This window comes from Benincasa hispida, chromosome 9, assembly GCF_027475165.1.
Source record: "Benincasa hispida cultivar pf3 chromosome 9, pf3_genome.v1.1, whole genome shotgun sequence".
NCBI classification, from domain to species: domain Eukaryota; kingdom Viridiplantae; phylum Streptophyta; class Magnoliopsida; order Cucurbitales; family Cucurbitaceae; genus Benincasa; species Benincasa hispida.
Genome location: NC_143486.1, coordinates 39659558 through 39677716, shown reverse-complemented (window position 1 = coordinate 39677716; position 18159 = coordinate 39659558). Strand labels below are relative to the sequence as shown.

The 18159-nt window shown below is 30.1% G+C and overlaps 1 protein-coding gene and 1 pseudogene across 1 annotated transcript; both read left to right on the top strand.

Annotated features, from left to right (window-relative positions):
- Nucleotides 1–2794: 2794 nt before the first annotated feature.
- On the top strand, nucleotides 2795–4823 carry LOC150033800 (serine/threonine-protein phosphatase 7 long form homolog; annotated as a pseudogene).
- Nucleotides 4824–13077: 8254 nt separating this feature from the next.
- On the top strand, nucleotides 13078–15216 carry LOC120086595 (trans-resveratrol di-O-methyltransferase-like). Its single transcript, XM_039043325.2, has 2 exons — nucleotides 13078–13991; nucleotides 14282–15216. Exons 1-2 carry the CDS (start codon nucleotides 13188–13190, stop codon nucleotides 14600–14602), a joined length of 1125 nt encoding a protein of 374 aa, XP_038899253.1. The 5' UTR covers nucleotides 13078–13187; the 3' UTR covers nucleotides 14603–15216.
- The last annotated feature ends 2943 nt before the right edge of the window (nucleotides 15217–18159 follow it).

Genomic DNA, 18159 nt, shown 5'->3' with positions numbered 1-18159 from the left:
GTTAGAAGTCGAGGGTTGAGAATTCGATGAAGATGGATGTCGAAGGTTGAGAACTCGATGAACTTTGTGAAAGGGTTTGCATGGCGACAAGTCGAACGTTTAGGTCGAAAGTTCAACCCTCGAAAAGTAAGAATTTTCGAACGTTGAACATTCGACTTATGTAGGTCAAAAGTTCAACCCTCAAACAAGCTCTATGTCCTGTCCCATCGCTGCCACCCTCTGCCACTGCTGACCAAGGAATCTGGGCAGCTTTAAACGTATGCCCTGCCTCCCCCAACCACCAGCCTTTAATTTTGCAACCCGTGGGTGTGTTTTTAAACACCAATTTCCAGTCCCTTGTTCACTGCCTTCTTCGAGTCCCTTGCTCACTGCCTTCGAAATCATCTGCTTCTTCCTCTACTAATTGCTCACTGCCCTTCGAAATCATCTGCTTCTTCCTCTACTAAATCCCTCTCCTCCCATTTGCTTTCCGTTTCCATTTCTCTTCTTATTAATATCCCTCTCCTCCCATTTTTTAACTCACTGGTTTCCATTTCCATTTCTCTTCTTCTATTTCGTTTGATACAAATTGTTCTCACACAACCATTGATCACAAACTATACTGGTTCGTTACTCTACTAAATTTTTATTTTCTAAGAATAATTATCAATTTTATTTTTGTTCTTATATTATTATTTTTTTTATAGATTCTATTTTTTTTTTAAATTTTTTATAGTTGTTGCCAGATAACAAATAACAGAAAAAAAAGGGTGAATGCTATCACTTTGAAGGAAAAAAGAGAACTACCATCAAATCTGTGGGTTGAATTTATGATATTTGAAAAGTTTAGTTTATTCTTATGATATTTGATTTCTTTAGTATTAACTTTGATGTTTATAGTGTTAAAATGTTTAGTTTATTGTTATGTTTAAAAAGTTGATATTTATAGTTTAATACAAAATTATTGTGATAGTTAACAAGTTTAATATAATTTAAAAAGTTTAGTATAGTTTGAAACGTTTAGTTTATTCATATGATATTTAATTTCTTTAGTTTTAACTTTGATGTTTATAGTGTTAAAATGTTTAGTTTATTGTTATGTTTAAAAAGTTGATATTTATAGTTTAATACAAAATTATTGTGATAGTTAACAAGTTTAATATAATTTAAAAAGTTTAGTATAGTTTGAAACGTTTAGTTTATTCATATGATATTTAATTTCTTTAGTTTTAACTTTGATGTTTATAGTGTTAAAATGTTTAGTTTATTGTTATGTTTAAAAAGTTGATATTTATAGTTTAATACAAAATTATTGTGAAAGTTAACAAGTTTAGTATAGTTTGAAAAGTTTAGTTTATTCATATGATATTTGATTTCTTTAGTATTAACTTTGATGTTTATAGTGTTAAAATGTTTAGTTTATTGTTATGTTTAAAAAGTTGATATTTATAGTTTAATACAAAGTTGATGTTCATAAAACTTAAAAAGTTTATGTTTATAAATTAAAAAGTTTAATATTTTTAGTTTAATACAAAATTAATGTGATTTTTTAATACACTTCTTATAAAAAGTAAAATTATTGTGATTTTTTTAAAAAGTTTAATATTTTTTAATATACTTTTTATAAAAAGTATAATACAAAAATTAGTCCTCAAAGGAGCTCGAATGTTGCCTATAAATGCTCTTGCTCAGATAACATTCTTCAAATGCATGAATTATTTCGAGAAAAAAAGAGAAAATAAGGGATGCATTGGAGCGTCAAGATAAATACACCCGGTAATATTATTTTTATATATATATGTTATTAACAATTTATTTCAAACATATTTTATAATACTAAGTGGAGTAAAAATTCAGGTACGCACACGAGAAAATAAATAAATGGGCTGCAAGATCTAGTAAACATGAAGTACAATTATACGATCGGTATGAAGGTGTGTTTCATGTGAAGACCGGACATCATAGTCTCAATGCCAAAGGAGGAAACATTCAAATATTGAGGCTAAACAGGTGAGAGTAGTACTGTTCATGTAACAAGTAGCAAGCATTCGACATTCCATGCTCGCATTTTATGACCGTTTGCTCGCATTTTAACATGAACGACGAAGACTTTATTGAGGACTACTATAAATTGTCAATGTATGCTGAATGTTACTCTCCTCAATTTCAACTTGTACCGCATGAAGATTACTGGATCACGCACCCTCATATGCCCGTCTTATATCCTGATCCATCATTGTTGAGAAGACCTGGTAGACCGAAAAGTTCACGTTATCACAACGAGATGAATTGGACAAAACCAGCCATTTGACAACGATGTAGATTTTGTAATTAGTTAGGCCATAATCGAAGGAAGTGTCCTTCGTTACTAAGACGGGCTCCAGATATTTAGGGATTGAAAAATAAATATTTTTTATTATAAATTCATTTTATTGTATATTCAATTTTTTTATTATAATTTATTGTATATTCAATTTTTTTATAATAATTTATTGTATATTCAATTTTTTTTATTGTAATCTATAAAATTATACATTATTCTTTTAATTGAGAAATAAATACTTCTTTTATCATGTATATTTAATTAAGTGTAGATACTTTTATTGTATATTCAATTTTTTTATTATAATTTATAAAGTTGTAAATTATTATTTTAATTAAGTTGTACATTATTCTTTTAATTAAGTTGTATATTATTCTTTTAATTAAGTTGTACATTATTTAATTAAGTTAATTAAGTTGTACATTATTCTTCTAATTGAGAAACACATATTTTTTTAATTGAGAAATAAATATTTTCTTTTTCTTTCAGATCATGGCTTTAAATCCAAGACCTGTTGATCCCGATGTTTTGTATGACCAGTCCATTCATCGATCATCTGTTGTATGGCGAGATCGTACTACTGGAGAAATATCTTGCAGGCGTCGAGAGGCAGTTCTCCAGCGCACTATCCCGCTCCACCCTTGAATACTACCGCTACTACGTACCTCTAGATTATATGGGGTTGCTAGATTGAGATTTATTCAGTTGGACTGGCATCTGATCACAGTCTTGGTTGAGAGATGGAGGCCCGAGATGCATACATTTCATATGTCTGTTGGAGAGTTCACTATCACTCTACAAGACATAGAAATGTTGTTGGGATTCCTGTTGACGGTGAGCCGGTCACCAGAGTGATGTACGATGACTGGTCACAAGTTTGTCAACTGTACCTCAGTGCGACCCCATCTGCCGACAAGATTAAAGGATCGAGATTAAGTTTGATATGGTTAGGAACACAATTCCGTGAGCTCACAGATGATGCAGACGAGAAAACCGTCATAAGATATGTGCGAGCATATATACTAAAAATGATGGGTGGAAGTCTGTTTTCCGATAAATCAAGTCATTTTGTTCACTTGATGTTCCTGCCACTATTAGCTAACCTCTATGATGCGCGGCGGTATTCGTGGGGTGGAGCATGTTTGGCATGGTTGTATAGACAGCTATGTAAACCAACAAGACCTGAGGTTCGAGAGATAGCTGGGCCTCTCATACTTTTGCAACTATAGGCTTGGGAGCGATTTTCAATAATGGCTCCACAGCTACAACATGTTAATGGCACTCAGTTAGCTGGACGAGCCTACGGTTCTCGGTATTCTATTTTAATCCAATTTAACTTTTATATCACTGATCTAGTTAATTTAGATTCTAAATTATCAATTTAAAAATTTAGGTGGAGAGACAAATTTTGTGTGACTAGGACAGCCACACATATAGTCAGCCAGTATAGATACATGTTTGATCTGCTTCAACCTAATCAGGTACATTACACTAAATCTAATTGATTATTTTATACACATTTTTATTTTATTTGTCTTTAATGTTCTCTAATATAATATCTTGTGTTTCAGGTTATTTGGGAGCCGTACAAAATTATTATGCATACTTTGCCTAATTTTTGTACGAATGGTTAAAACATATGGCGGACGATGAGTCCTCTTATATGTTTTCACATTGGTGAGTGGCATCTTCCTGACAAGGTGATGAGACAATTCAGTTTTCAGCAGGATGTCCCATCGTCTTGTAATACTGAACCCCTACGGCATGATATTGACTTAAGGACTGGAGATTAGTCCGAAAAAGTTGCACATTTGGTAGTGCGATGGCACTATCGTGCAAGGTTTATTGCAGTGGGGGTTTCTCTTGAACAGTTTGGCAGGGATGTCACTCAAGAATATATTCATTGGTATAATAATATCACAAGGCGCTACGTCACTCGTCCGAGAGCAGCTGTGGGTTATCTGGTAAATGAATGAATATTATCTAATTATTTTTAATTTAAATTAATTTTAAATATTATCTAATTGTTTTATAATTCACAGAGATCGAACAACAGTAGACTTCGTGAGGTTGCGAATGATCCGAACCAGGTTCTTGCTATATGTAGTGATAACCAAAGCTATGTGGAGAAAATACATTATATATACGATGTACTTATTGTTCCTCCACCAGCTCCTAGACGTAGAGAACCTATTTGGAAAGAGGATGAGTTTGATGAGGTTGCCCATAATGTGGAAGAGTTAACCCCTATGATGCAGACGTAGAGTCAAACTGATTATGTTAGTCGATGATGATGATGCCAGCATTTGGTTAAGGACATTATGACTCAGAGGCTGGTCCTTCGTCTTCATACATGCATGGATATGGTCGGGGTCGTGGAGAGCATTATGAATATTTATATTATGAAGTGCCTACAGAGGTATTAGAGCAACATCAAGAAGAACCTGAGCAACCTCAAGTTTGAAGTCGACGACGACAACTAGCTCGAAATCGACGACGTCCGCCTTGTGGGACATATTGATTTTTGTAATTATTTTTATATAAATGAGATATTTTAATTTACACTTTTTTAATTTTATGAGATATTATTTTTTTTAATTTATTCTTTTTAAAGTTTAAATGAAATAATAAAATAATAAAATATTTTTAGAATTTTTTTTTATAAAATGGAAAATTTAAAAAAAGAAAGAAAGAAAGAAGAAGGTCGAATGTCTAAATAATTAAAAAGAAAAAAATAACAACTTAAAAGGTCGGGGGTTCAAAATTTGACCTACCCGACCTACCCTAGGTCGAATTTTGAACCCTTGACCTATTAAAAAAATATATATTTTTCTAAATAGTTTGAAAAGTACCATATTTTTTTAAATAGTTTTTAAAACTACAATATATTTTTAATTTTCCCTTTTCTCTCACCTATTCTTGGGATTTTATTATTTTTATTTTTGAATACTCCGTTCAATGAAACTAACTTCTTCTTGTAGCTAGCAGAAATGTCAGGATTAATGACGATGATGGTGGTCATTCAAGAGAGAGGTAAATTTTATTTGATCTCAAATCATTGTCCTAAAGCACTGCTTCTCTTCAATATTCTTTTAAGTCTTTTTAGTTGGATAAGTTTACTTGTTTGGATTTATAATTAATTTTTCTTTGAGTTGTTTATAGTGTCTGCTGAGCATCATAGTTCATGAGTTTCATCCCTTTGTTGAGTTTTTTTTTTAATGATAAGTTAAGTTGTTTGTTTTTTTCTCATATGTTCTTTTTGTTTATGTTTATGCTTTGATGAATGGGTAATTAAAATTGGTAGCATTTTTAGGATTAATAACCAAGTGTATAACATCTAAAAAAAAATTGCAAATATAAACAAGCGATAGACTTCTATCAACTTCCAATTCTATCAGCGATAAACTTCTATCATTGATAGACTCTTACTAGTGATATGATCTATCACTGATAGACTCCTACAAATAATATGATCTATCCCTAATAGTCTATTTAATTTTGGCTATATTTGCATTTTTTTACATCATGTTATATTTGCTAATACTTTGGGTTTAATGTCTATATTTGTAACTGTCCCTTGATAAACGTTGTTGTTTATGATTTTTCGATTAACATTGAATTATTTGTGTTCTTGTCATATGTTCTTTTTGTTTATGTCTATGCTTTGATAAACATTTTTCTTCTTTTGGCTATTGTTATAATTTTATTTTGTTAGGTTCAAGTTTGATGCGTAATGCTCAATTTTGATTCTCATGGACTTGGAAAGAAGATAGGAATATTGCATTAGGAATGTTTTGCTGAGTTTTAAGAAGGTTGACAAGTAGAGACACAAAATAGACTTCATAACAATGTTAGTAACAATTAAAAAGTAATATTTATTAGATGTTTATCTTAAAATTTTAGTTTGTTCTAAAATATTAGATTATATTTATTGTTTGAATGTTTTTTTTGATGTTAGATTCGTTCTAGGTATGAAGCAAGTTATCAAAAGTCTAACAAATCAGAGGTTCAGATTGCTTGTTTGAGTTCAAGTTAGATGTGGTGATGCCGACGACTTCATTAGAAAAGAGCTAGATGTGGTAAAGCTAACGATGGATATAGCTTGTGGAGGAATGAATAATTATATTAGTTTTGTTGAAGTGAATTAGTTATGGTTATGTTTGTTGAAATTTGTGTATACAAATATCTTATTAGTTGTTGTCATATTTGTTTATCTTTATAAGTTGAATATAGGTTATGGAGGAATGAATAATTATATTATTTTGTTGAAATGTGTCAGTTATTGTTACGTTTGTTGATATTTGTGTATACAAATATCTTATTACTTTTATCATATCCATATAAATATTTGTTAGTCAACCTTTTTCAATATTGGTTAGTACCCTTATAATGTCAGTTTTCGACTGACATTATAACCTAGTTTTGTATTAGTGATAGCCGGTTTATATATTAAATTGAATATTATTTTTTAATTAATAAAATTTTTTTACCGATGCTTACATATGTTGCAAAAGATACTTGCAATTACCACCGATCCTCATTTAGCAACAATCTTATAGTTACTAAAACTTAAATTTTAGAGTCGAATTTCCAACATCAATACAAATAGTGGCAAAACATATTTTTCTAAAAGTACACTTTTACTAACGTGTTAGTGTCAGTAAAAGTCACGTTAGAGCGGCGCGCAATGAGTATGTCACTAAAACCTTCGACTATGTGGCTACCGTGACATTCAAACGGACGCGCCTCTATGCATTGCTAATACTTTTAGCGGCGTTTTTTGCTTTTAGTAACATGTTTTCCTCTATGCATTGCTAATACTTTTAGCGGCATTTTTTGCTTTTAGTAACATGTTTTACTCGTCAATGAAAGATATTTTTCTTGTAGTGATAGTGAATTTCTTAATAGACACTTTTGCAAGTTTATGCTCTTTAGTAGCGATCAATTCTTTCTCTTTAAGCATTTGCAAAAGATTGTTTTTCTCATCAACATCATGTTCAAGAAATTTAATTTTATCGACAAGAGAAAATTTATCTATTTCTAGAGTAGTATTACTAGTTTCCAACTCAGTAATTCTATTCTTCAAACTAGCAATTTTATCATTTAATTTCAAAGAGAAAGATTCAATTTTCTCATTTTTATCTCTCAAATTATTCACTTCAATTTTCAAATCACATGACAATGATTTGAGCTCATCATTCTCTTTCTCACGAAACTTGATTCTATCATTCAAGTCATTTTTTCTCATCACAACAAATATCAACCTTATTATGCAACACATTATTAGTTCTATTTTTTAAGCTTGCATTTTCAACAATCAAACTTTTATTCCCAATAATCAATATCTTATGCATCTGTGATAATTTTAAATATTTAGAGCCAAGCTTATCTAAATCGTGTTGCATATCTTCAAAAGCATTATATAATTCATCATAAGTTGGGGTTTTTTGAATTACCTCATCTTTGTCACTTTCACCCTCAGAATGAGCCATTAAGCACAAGAGAGCTCCACCACATTTTTCCTTTTTCAACTCACGGATTTTTTTTTATTAATTTTGAGAATTATAATTCTCCTTCACATTAAATAAATCATTAGTAGTACAAGTAGAATTTTGTACACTACACATATTATCAAGAAAGTTCCAAATGTTATGCATAATCAAGTTGTGCAATTTTATCACAAACTTTATTATCTAAAGCACTACATATGATATTTATGACTTAGGCATTAGAAGAGAGCAATTTATTATTCAATTTTAATTTTGACTAATTATGTTCACAAACATACAAGATATTAAAATCAATAGCAAGCAAAAAAATGTCTTCATTCTCTTTTTTCAAACGTCAAAATTTTAACCATTAAAGAAAAAAATTGTTTCAACATATTGACCTTCTAAAATTGTAATAGCTCTAGCAATAAAGCTTTTCAAATAATGTTTCAAGATATTAATAAGATACTTCAAAATAAAAAGATTTGAAAAATGACTTATGTAGAAGATCTACCTGCTCTGATACCCATTGTAGGATCGTGGCAACCCAAGAGGGGGTGAACAGGGTTAATTTAAAGCTAATTAAAAAAAAAATTCTAATGTGGGCCCAATTAAATAAATTAACAAACTTTTTGTTAACAAGTAATTTAAACAATAAATTCATGCAAATAAATTCAACTAAAAATAATCAAGAAGTTAATAATACTACTTTAAAGCACCCAATTTGATTCTAGTAACAAGATTGATGAGAATGTAGAAATTTAAGTACTACCAATCAAAATATACAAATGTGAGCAATTAAATTCAAGAACAAATGTAGCAATTAATTTTATTTAATAAACTATAATAACACGTTAATTGCAAAATTAAAGTAGGAGAGAAATACAAAAATTAACACTAGAAATTTTCATAGTGGTTTGATACTACCTGACCTACATCACTTCCCAAGCTCCTCTTAGGTATGTCACTACGAACTCGACTCTTTCCATGGCTTAGAGTCGAACCGCTATAACGTTCCTTTTTCGGGTACAAAAACCTGATCCTTCCCATGATTGAGGATCAAACCGTTACAATATTTTTGTTACGGGTTCAAGAATAACCTTTTACAATAGATTTAGAAATGAAGAACAAAAAGAGAAAAACTCTCTAAAAGAGTGGGTTTACAAATTGTAGCACTCAATAAATTAATCTGCTCAATATAATAAATATCTCGAGAATATGATGAAAAGAAAAATTAAGAGCTTGGAGAGAATAACAATGGTGATTTTGAGGATTGTAAAAATGTGTAATTGTTGTTATGACTTGGAGAAGAGGATGAGTTTAAATAGAGAAGAAAAATTATTGAAAACCACATTTAATTAGGGTCATTGGATCATGGAAAAGAAAAATCAATAGTGGAGATTTTAAACTCAACTAGTCGTTGGACACAAACAAAAAAAATAATATAATAGTATATATCTAAATCATTTCCTTTAAAACCCAACAGAAAGCACATGGTCACACCATGTATCCAAAACTTGTCGTTAGACACAAACATAAAATAATGTTAAATCTATTTTCTTTTTAAATTCATTTTATTTTAAAAAACAATCCAAAAATCAAAAGTCCACCATGTGTCACTCCTCCATTGCTCCTCGTGACATGTCAAATTGCATTGGAATTGTTGTTTCGAGCTTTACGCAATGGACATATCAAGACACTCAAATTATTAATAAATAAAAACAGGTTTGTTATCATATAAATATTAATTAATTAATTAATTAATTTGAGATTAAGGACTAAAAAATAAACCGACCTAACTCTATCAAACCTGGTTTCAGATTAAGTTGATTGATTTTCTTGACGCCTTTTCTAGGTGAGAACAATGAGGTTTTAATTTTAGTTTTCTTTTACCTTTTTAATTAAGGAAATGCCGTGTAGTTATGAAAGAGGAATTTGAGGTATGGTTTTAGAACAATGAAATTAAATCTCCAATACACAATTTCCAATAAAGAACTAATTGCAATTATAACTACAACACACATATTTCGTTTCACAAATTAAATAGTGAACTATAATTCTATCTTTTAAGACACTAATTTCATTTCTATAATTGTGTACAAATAACTTATCTTTGAATTGTCTTTGATAGAGCGTCGTCTTTTTCATTTTCTACTCTATCTCTTTCGCTCGAATCGAAATAGTGAATTGCAAAAAAAAGAAAGAAATAAAACGATTCAAACAATTTTCACGAGATACATCACACGAGACATTGGAACGTGTTTTTTTCGATTCCGACAAAGAGCCTTTCGTGTAATATACTATCCTCCATAACCCTATTTTGGTAATTTCCTAGTACATTATTATGATACATAAATAAAAATATAAAAACATAAAGTAAAGTAAGAAAGGAAAAGGAAAAACGCTGTGGGTTCAAAACAATCACTTTTATTCAACACCTCAATTGTTGAAATGAAACTATAATTCTTGAAATTTAACAAGTGGATTAACAAGGGAAAAAGAGCATAAGTCATGAACAGCTTCCCCTCACAACAAAATTAATAATAATTAGTAATATTAACAGTAAAAGAAAAAAAAAAGATGTAACTATATCTATTAAGACACTAATTTCATTTCTATAATTGTATGAAAATAATTCATCTTTGAATTGTCTCTGATAGAGCGTCGTCATTTTCATTTTTCTACTCTACTTTTTTTTCTCGAATCCAAATAATGAGTTGTAAGAAGAAGAAAGAAAAAAAAAGGTTCAAACAATTTTCATGAGATACATCACACGAGACGTTGGAACGTGTTTTTTCGATTTTGAAAAAGAGTCGTTCGTGTAATATACTATCCTCCACAACCCTATTTTGATAATTCCCTAGTACATTATATAATACATAAATTAATATATAAAAACATAAATTAAAGTAAGAAAGGAAAAGGAAAAACGCCGTAAGTTCAAAACTATAACTTTCGTTCAACTTCTCAATGTGTTGAATGAAACTATAATTCTTGAAATTTAATAAGTGGATTAACAAGTGAAAAGGGACGTAAGTCATGCATGGTTCCTCCTCAAAACAAAATTAATAATAATTATTAATATTAAAAGTAAATGAAAAGAAAAAGATGTAACTATATCTATTAAGACACTAATTTCATTTCTATAATTGTGTAAAAATAATTGATCTTTGAATTATCTTTGACAGAGCGTCGTCATTTTCATTTTTCTACTATCCCTTTTTCGGTCGAATCCAAATAGAGAGTTGTAAAAAGAAGAAAGAAACAAAATGATTCAAACAATGTTCATGAGATAAATCACAGGAGACATTGGAACATGTTTATTTTCAATTCCGACGAAAAGTCTTTCGTGTATAATACTATCCTCAACAACCATATTTTGGTCATTCTCTGGTACATTATTATGATACATAAATAAAAATATAAAAACATAAAGTGAAGTAAGAAATGAAAAGGAAAAACGTCGTGGGTTCGAAACTATAACTTTCATTCAACACCTCAATGTGTTGAATGAAACTATAATTCTTGAAATTTAACAAGTGGATTAACAAGCGAAAAAGGGCATAAGTCATGCAACGTTCCTCCTCACAAAAAAATTTATTGTGCTGGTGAACTTGGCCATTTGTTTGCACATGCCATATATAACTTTTTATATATATATATATAAGTGGGTCAAAAAATTAGGCTTTTGTTACATAGTTTTTGTGTCTAACTATGTAACATGTCATTAATAAATGATTACATTTTGAGAATATTTCACTAACAATATTAATTCAAACTTTTTTTGTTCCAATAAATTTATAATTTTGTCCAACTTAACTAGAAATGTTACATGCACAAATTTGTTAAATGATTGCTTAAATTTAAAAAATAGATTATTTGTGTAAAAAAAAAAAAAAATGAAAGAACCTGTGAAGACCCTTAGCGGAAACTTGGATCGTCCCAATTTTTTACTTTCAGAAAATCGAATTACAGAAATAAATTTTGCATAATCACAAATAATACAACATGCACAAGATTAAGAAAATAGAAATCAAGGTTTAGAAAAAACATACCTTTGAAAATATGATTTTCACGAATTTCCTCCTCTACAAAATTAAGTACAATCAAAACAATCTCCAATGGCCACCACCAATTGGAACTTTTTGTATTCTCTCGGATGAGAATCCATGGAGAGATTGAGAGAAGAATGTCTGGAAAATTATAGAGAACTCTTCTTCTGTCAATCTGTGTAATTTTCTCATAAAATCTCTGTTGAGCGAATCTCATGGACCTATAGATTAAAGTTCCAATGGTATTTGAATAATTAATTAAAGTTTTTTAATCAAATTATTTAACATCCATTAACTGTCGGATACTCCATTAAATACATACAACTACACTCTTTTCACTATAAATATATTTCTAAGTTCATTGGACATAACCAATATGACTCTTACCATTTTGCTCTTGTAGTTATATCTAATTCTTTAATTTTTTTTTTTTTTTGAACAATTGAATTGAACTTAATGTTAGGTAAGAAAACTAATTAAATGTATTAGTCATTAATTTTTCTTTATTCGATGAAATTTATAAGATTCAAATGGGTTTTAATTGCTGTTTGTTTTTTAGTAAATTGGAAAAGTTTTATATAAACAATGCCCATATTGAATGCCAAATTTTAAGGCGCTGGGAAAAGTAACACCATTATGAAAGCTTTTCCCAATGCCTTTTTGACTTTTTTCTTCTCTTTATGAAATTTTAAGGGGTTGGGAAAAGTAACGTCATTATGAAAGCTTTTTCCCATGCCTTTTTGACTTTTCTCGACGATTTTTTGTCATTAGTTGTGTAATAATCTTAACTCCGTTTAGTGTTTGGTAATATTGATCGTGTGAATGGAGCTCTTAAAATCACCTTCCTAAATCCTACACTAATTCTCACCCTTTTTAAATTATGAGTTACAACAATCATAATCTAACCCAAATCATATATATTTATTAAATATAAGATAATTGTAATAAGTAACACTTTTAAGACTAATAATTAAACATATAACAATAATTTTAAAGAATTGTAAATTTAGAAAAAAAAAAAATTAAGTCATAGACTCTATTGTCGATAGGCTTCTATTAGTAATATGCGGATAGACTATAAGTGATAGTCTATCGATAATAGATTCTGAGAATTGGATCTAAATTTTCATATATCTACGATTATATTGTGTTATACCTATTAATATTTTAAATTTGATTGCTATATTTGCAAGTTTGTAACTATCTTTTAAATATATCATTGTTTGAACTCCATATTCATTAAGGACATACTAATTTTTTTTCTTTTTATATTTTTTTCTTAAATATTTGAGTATATAAATAGGAGGAATTCAACTTACGCTTGACAGGATTGAATTGAATAATATGGAGGGTACAAATACAAAGATGGGAATGGAAGAGGAGGAAGTTTTAAAAGCTCAAGCTCACATATGGAACCACATCTTCAGCTTCATCAATTCCATGGCTCTGAAATGCGCTATCGAACTCCGCATTCCAGACGCCATCAGCCGCCATGGCTCACCTATCACCCTCTCTCAACTCCTTTCTTCTCTCCAAATTCACCCTCGAAAGTCCCAACATGTCCGTCGTATAATGCGTATATTGGCTCACTCTGGCTTCTTCCTAATACAGAACAAAACTACCCAACAAGGAGATGATGATCAAGATCAAGAAGAAGCATACTCCCTCACCAATGCATCTATTCTTCTTCTTCAACACAACCCTCTAACTTTGTCTCCCTATCTACTTTTCGTCCTCAACCACTCCATCTTACACCCATGGCAGTCTCTATCGGTTTGGTTTCGTAGTAACGGCCTCGATCGATCCCCATTTGAGACAGCTTATGGGAAGAAATTTTGGGAGTATATGGAGAGTGAAACAAGAGATGGGGAGGCTTTTAATGAAAGCATGGCAAGAGATTCGAAGTTGGTGATGAGTGTTTTGTTGGGGAACTATAAGAGTATGTTTGAGGGAGTCGAGTCGTTTGTGGATGTGGGAGGTGGTACAGGAACTTTGGCAAAAGCCATGGCTGAGGCCTTTCCACAGATGAAATGTTTTGTTTTTGACCTTCCTCAAGTTGTGGCTGGCTTGGAAGGAAATCATAACTTGATGTTCCTTCAAGGGGATATGTTTCAAGCCATTCCTCCAGCTGATGCACTTCTATTGAAGGTGAAAGATATTATAAAATAATTATTTCCACTCATGAGTGTTTTTTTTTTTTTTCCATCTACTTTCTAACCATAATTCTCAAAATTATCCATCCCCACTTTTTGAAAACTAAAATATAAGTAATTTTTAACAATTTGTTTTTGTTTTTGAAACATGGTTAAGAATAGTTCAAATGCTTCCCTACGAAAGATGATGATTTTAGTAGTGGAGAGAAAAAACCAAGCATAATTAATTTCTAAAAGCGACCATTGCTTATAGAAGTAACCTTGTGGAATGTGGTGATAATGCAGTGGATATTACACAATTGGAACGATGAAGAATGTGTAAAGATACTGAAGAAATGTAAGGAAGCAATCACAAGCAATAAGTTGAAGAAAGGGAAAGTGATTATAATTGATATGGTGGTAACCAATAATAATAATAACAATAAAAAAGCGGATTATTATTCGATCCAAACTCAACTGTTTTGGGACATGGTGATGATGGCTGCAGTTGGTGGAATGGAAAGAGATGAACAAGAATGGGCTCAATTGTTCCATAAAGCTGGATTTGCTTCCTACAACATCTTTCCTATTTTAGGTTTAAGATCTCTTATTGAGCTTTATCCCTAATTATTAGGTTTAAATACCACTTTTGTTCTTATTTTTTTTTTTATTGTGGTCTATTTTTGGTTCATATATTTTTAATTTTGATTCATTTTTTTGGTCCATATACTTTAAAATTATTCATTTGGTCCCTATATTTTTTAAATTTAGTTCATTTTGATCTTTATACTATTAAAAAGTGACCATTTTGATCCCTTCATTTTTATTTTTATTTCAGTTAAGGGATAAAATGACACTTTTTGAAGTTCAATGACTAAAATGAACCAAAGTTGAAAGTACAATGACCAAAATGAATATTTTTAAAGTATAAAGACTAAAATGAATCAAAGTCGGTAGTATAAGGACCAAAATGAACCAAAATAAAAAATATAAGGACCAAAAAGTAGGATTTAAACCTAGTTATTATTAATGTCTTTCTTTAAAAATTTTTTCATATATTTTATGTTGATTATTGTTGCATTGAAAATAAGAGCTCGATCCTTTGGAGATGATCACCAGTTCATTTGTAAGATAATTTGTTTAATATTAATTAATACTTGATATGGTAATGTATAGGAACTTGGAATATGAATTTTCTTTTATTTTGTCTTCTTATTAATATATTATTTATATGATTGAAACAGTGTGTGACTTTTCTACCAAATTATATATTTTCGAAAAACTGATTTCAATATCATCTCTTTGATTCAGAAAATGATCATGTAGACTTCAGTATAGATTGAACAGTATATTATAGCCTTTTCTCGTTAAGTCAAGAGAGTAAAGGAATTATGGTTAAATCAAATGGATAGAAATATAACTACAGTAAAGAGAGTGCAACTACTGAGCTATAGTGGTATGTTTCGACAGTTAACGAATATTGATTAATTTGGTTTAAAGAATTTAGTCAATTAATTTCAAATCGTTGGAACTCATGATCTATAGATCCATTATGTCCCTCTACTAACTCATAAAAAGATTAAACCTTAGGATAGCGTGTTGAGAGAATTTGGAATATTCAAACTCGGTATAGGGTTTGGATTATTATAGTTAATATAATTGATATTTAATTATCGAATTAAACGCTACAATTTTAGAGAGTTGACAATATTTAAATATGATTTAAATATTTAATAAGATGTTATATTAATTTAATATTTGATATTAAATTAAATTAATTAAATTGGTTTAATTAATTATCCAAATTAGCATTATTAAATTTTGAATTTATGAAACTCAAAATTATTTAATTAATATTGATTTTGAAAATTTTAGTTTTTTAAATGAGTTTTAAAATATCAAAATTATCCAATTTCTTGATTTAGAATTGGATTAGATGAAAGTGGGATAATCCCACTTATTCCATTATGAATAACACCTCAAACCACTAAAGTTGAATGGAATATGAAGTGGCTTCCTCATGTTTAATCTGAGTTACATGATCTTCTATATATTGAAGTTTTAGATCTGATTGAGCTCTCAGCAATCAAAAAACTAAGATTAAGAGAGAAAAATCTGATTTTTCTTCCCTTCTTCAAATTCTCAAATTCCCTTCAATTTGAAGACCACACTTCAATCTAAGGTCTGAGATTAGTAGAGAAGATACTTGTGGTGGTCTACTATAGAGATTGGAGAAGAATTTCGTGGTTAGTCCAGTCAATTTGGAAGAATCATCAAAGGAATTCACTTGGAACCCTAAGATACTAAAACTAGGAACATGCATGCTAATTAACTAAAATTGATATAGTTGTACTTAGATCCTTAATTGCTTTTGTTTGTTGAATGTCAACTTCATCCGTTGACATCCATCCTTCTCTCACTTACCATGAACACTTTCCCTATTCACCTTGGTATTGACACATGCAAACATTTTTCAAAGGGAGGTCTCGCCTAAGATGACATGACGTCGAGTATGGATCTCACGGTGTAAACTCTTAGGGACGTGAGAGCTAAAAATTGATATATCCCATATATCATTTTTTTTCCACTAAAGTATTTTACTATTTTAGGGTTTTATTATACTTAGCTAGACAGAACTTCACCAATAGAGTTATCTTATAACCTAAACTCTTGTTTGTCCTATTAGTCATATTTTAAATCTATTAAAACAAATAGGATGAAATTCTAATCTTATTAGAATTAATATGGTCTAAGATTTAGATTAATTTTAAATATTTTAAAATTGAATCCAATTCCCTAAGATCCTAAGTTTGCATGCAACTCTATTTATTATAGGTTGACGGTTCCTAAATATTAATTTTTCAACTATTACAAAATTAATTATTAGCCTTATAAATATGGTTTTTACGGTTTACTTGATTAGCAATCAAATTCTAATTAACAAGAAAACCATATTACATACATTTCATGACTTTAGTATAACAATTATATTAAACTATGGATGTGTCATGCTCAATGAAAATTGATTTTCAATTTTATTGATATAATACTTATATTAAACAACTCATGAAAATCTACCGAACATATACAAGATATTAATAAATATAACTCTTTATATTTACTTAAGTAATGTCATGCATCATGCTTTTCCAATTTCATATATTTAACATATCATATTTAGGTTATTATTTAAATGAGATCCACTTGTATGTCTCTACATACTTTTTTAAATTACATGAAAGAATCTCAGATCTTAATTTATTGGATTGAGTATAAGCTTATAAAATAACACTTATTTTATTAACAACAATATGTTTATACAAAGTTTGCAAACTACAAGATGATAAAGAGATTTAGGACACCAATCTCAATAATCTCCCACTCGTCCTAAAGCTTAGGGAGACTAATGTACAATACAAATAAAGTACAAAATCACAATAAACTAGGGCATACACTATACCCCAGTAACATCTCCCACTTGCCCTAGACAATGTGCCGCATATCCTGTAGACCCAGACTTTCTAGATGACCCTCTAACACTTTAACCATGGGAGCCTTTGTGAATGGATCAGCAACGTTGTGCTCTGAAGAAATCTTCGTGACAGTCACGTCACCTCGATGCACAATCTCCCAAATCAAATGATATTTTAGTTCTATGGCTTGCCTCTTCTGTGACTCCTAGGTTCCTTAGAATTTGCCACAACACCACAATTATTAGGTTCTTTAGAATTTGATTGGCAAATACATATTTGGAACAACTTCCAAATCAATAAGGAACTTTTTAAGCCAAACAGCCTTTTTAACGGCTTCACAAGAAACTACATATTCGACTTCCATAGTGGAGTCTGCGATGCATTCTTGCTTGATGTTTCACCATAATATAACTGCTCCATTCAGAGTAAACATTGACCCTAATGTGAATGTTCGAGAATCTCGATCAGTCTAAAAGTCAGAGTCTGTGTATCTTGTAAGGATCAAATCCTTATTTGTTGGAATGAGGAAACAAGCAGTGGAAATAAAACTGGATCATTAAGCATTCTAATTCATTAATTTTGGCTTTAAACTAAGCATGCTCATAAACTAAAAACAGAGTTTCAACACTAACCTTTGAAGTACCTTTGATTCAAGATCTCCAACTGCAACCTCCTTGATTTCTGCTCGTGAACCACCACAAGGACTTCTCT

Bases quoted from the DNA above. Each gene is read 5' to 3' on its own strand.
- LOC120086595 (XM_039043325.2), top strand. From the start codon at position 13,188: ATGGAGGGTACAAATACAAAGATGGGAATGGAAGAGGAGGAAGTTTTA. The intron at 13,992-14,281 runs GTGAAAGATATT...GTGATAATGCAG, and splicing joins CTGATGCACTTCTATTGAAG to TGGATATTACACAATTGGAA.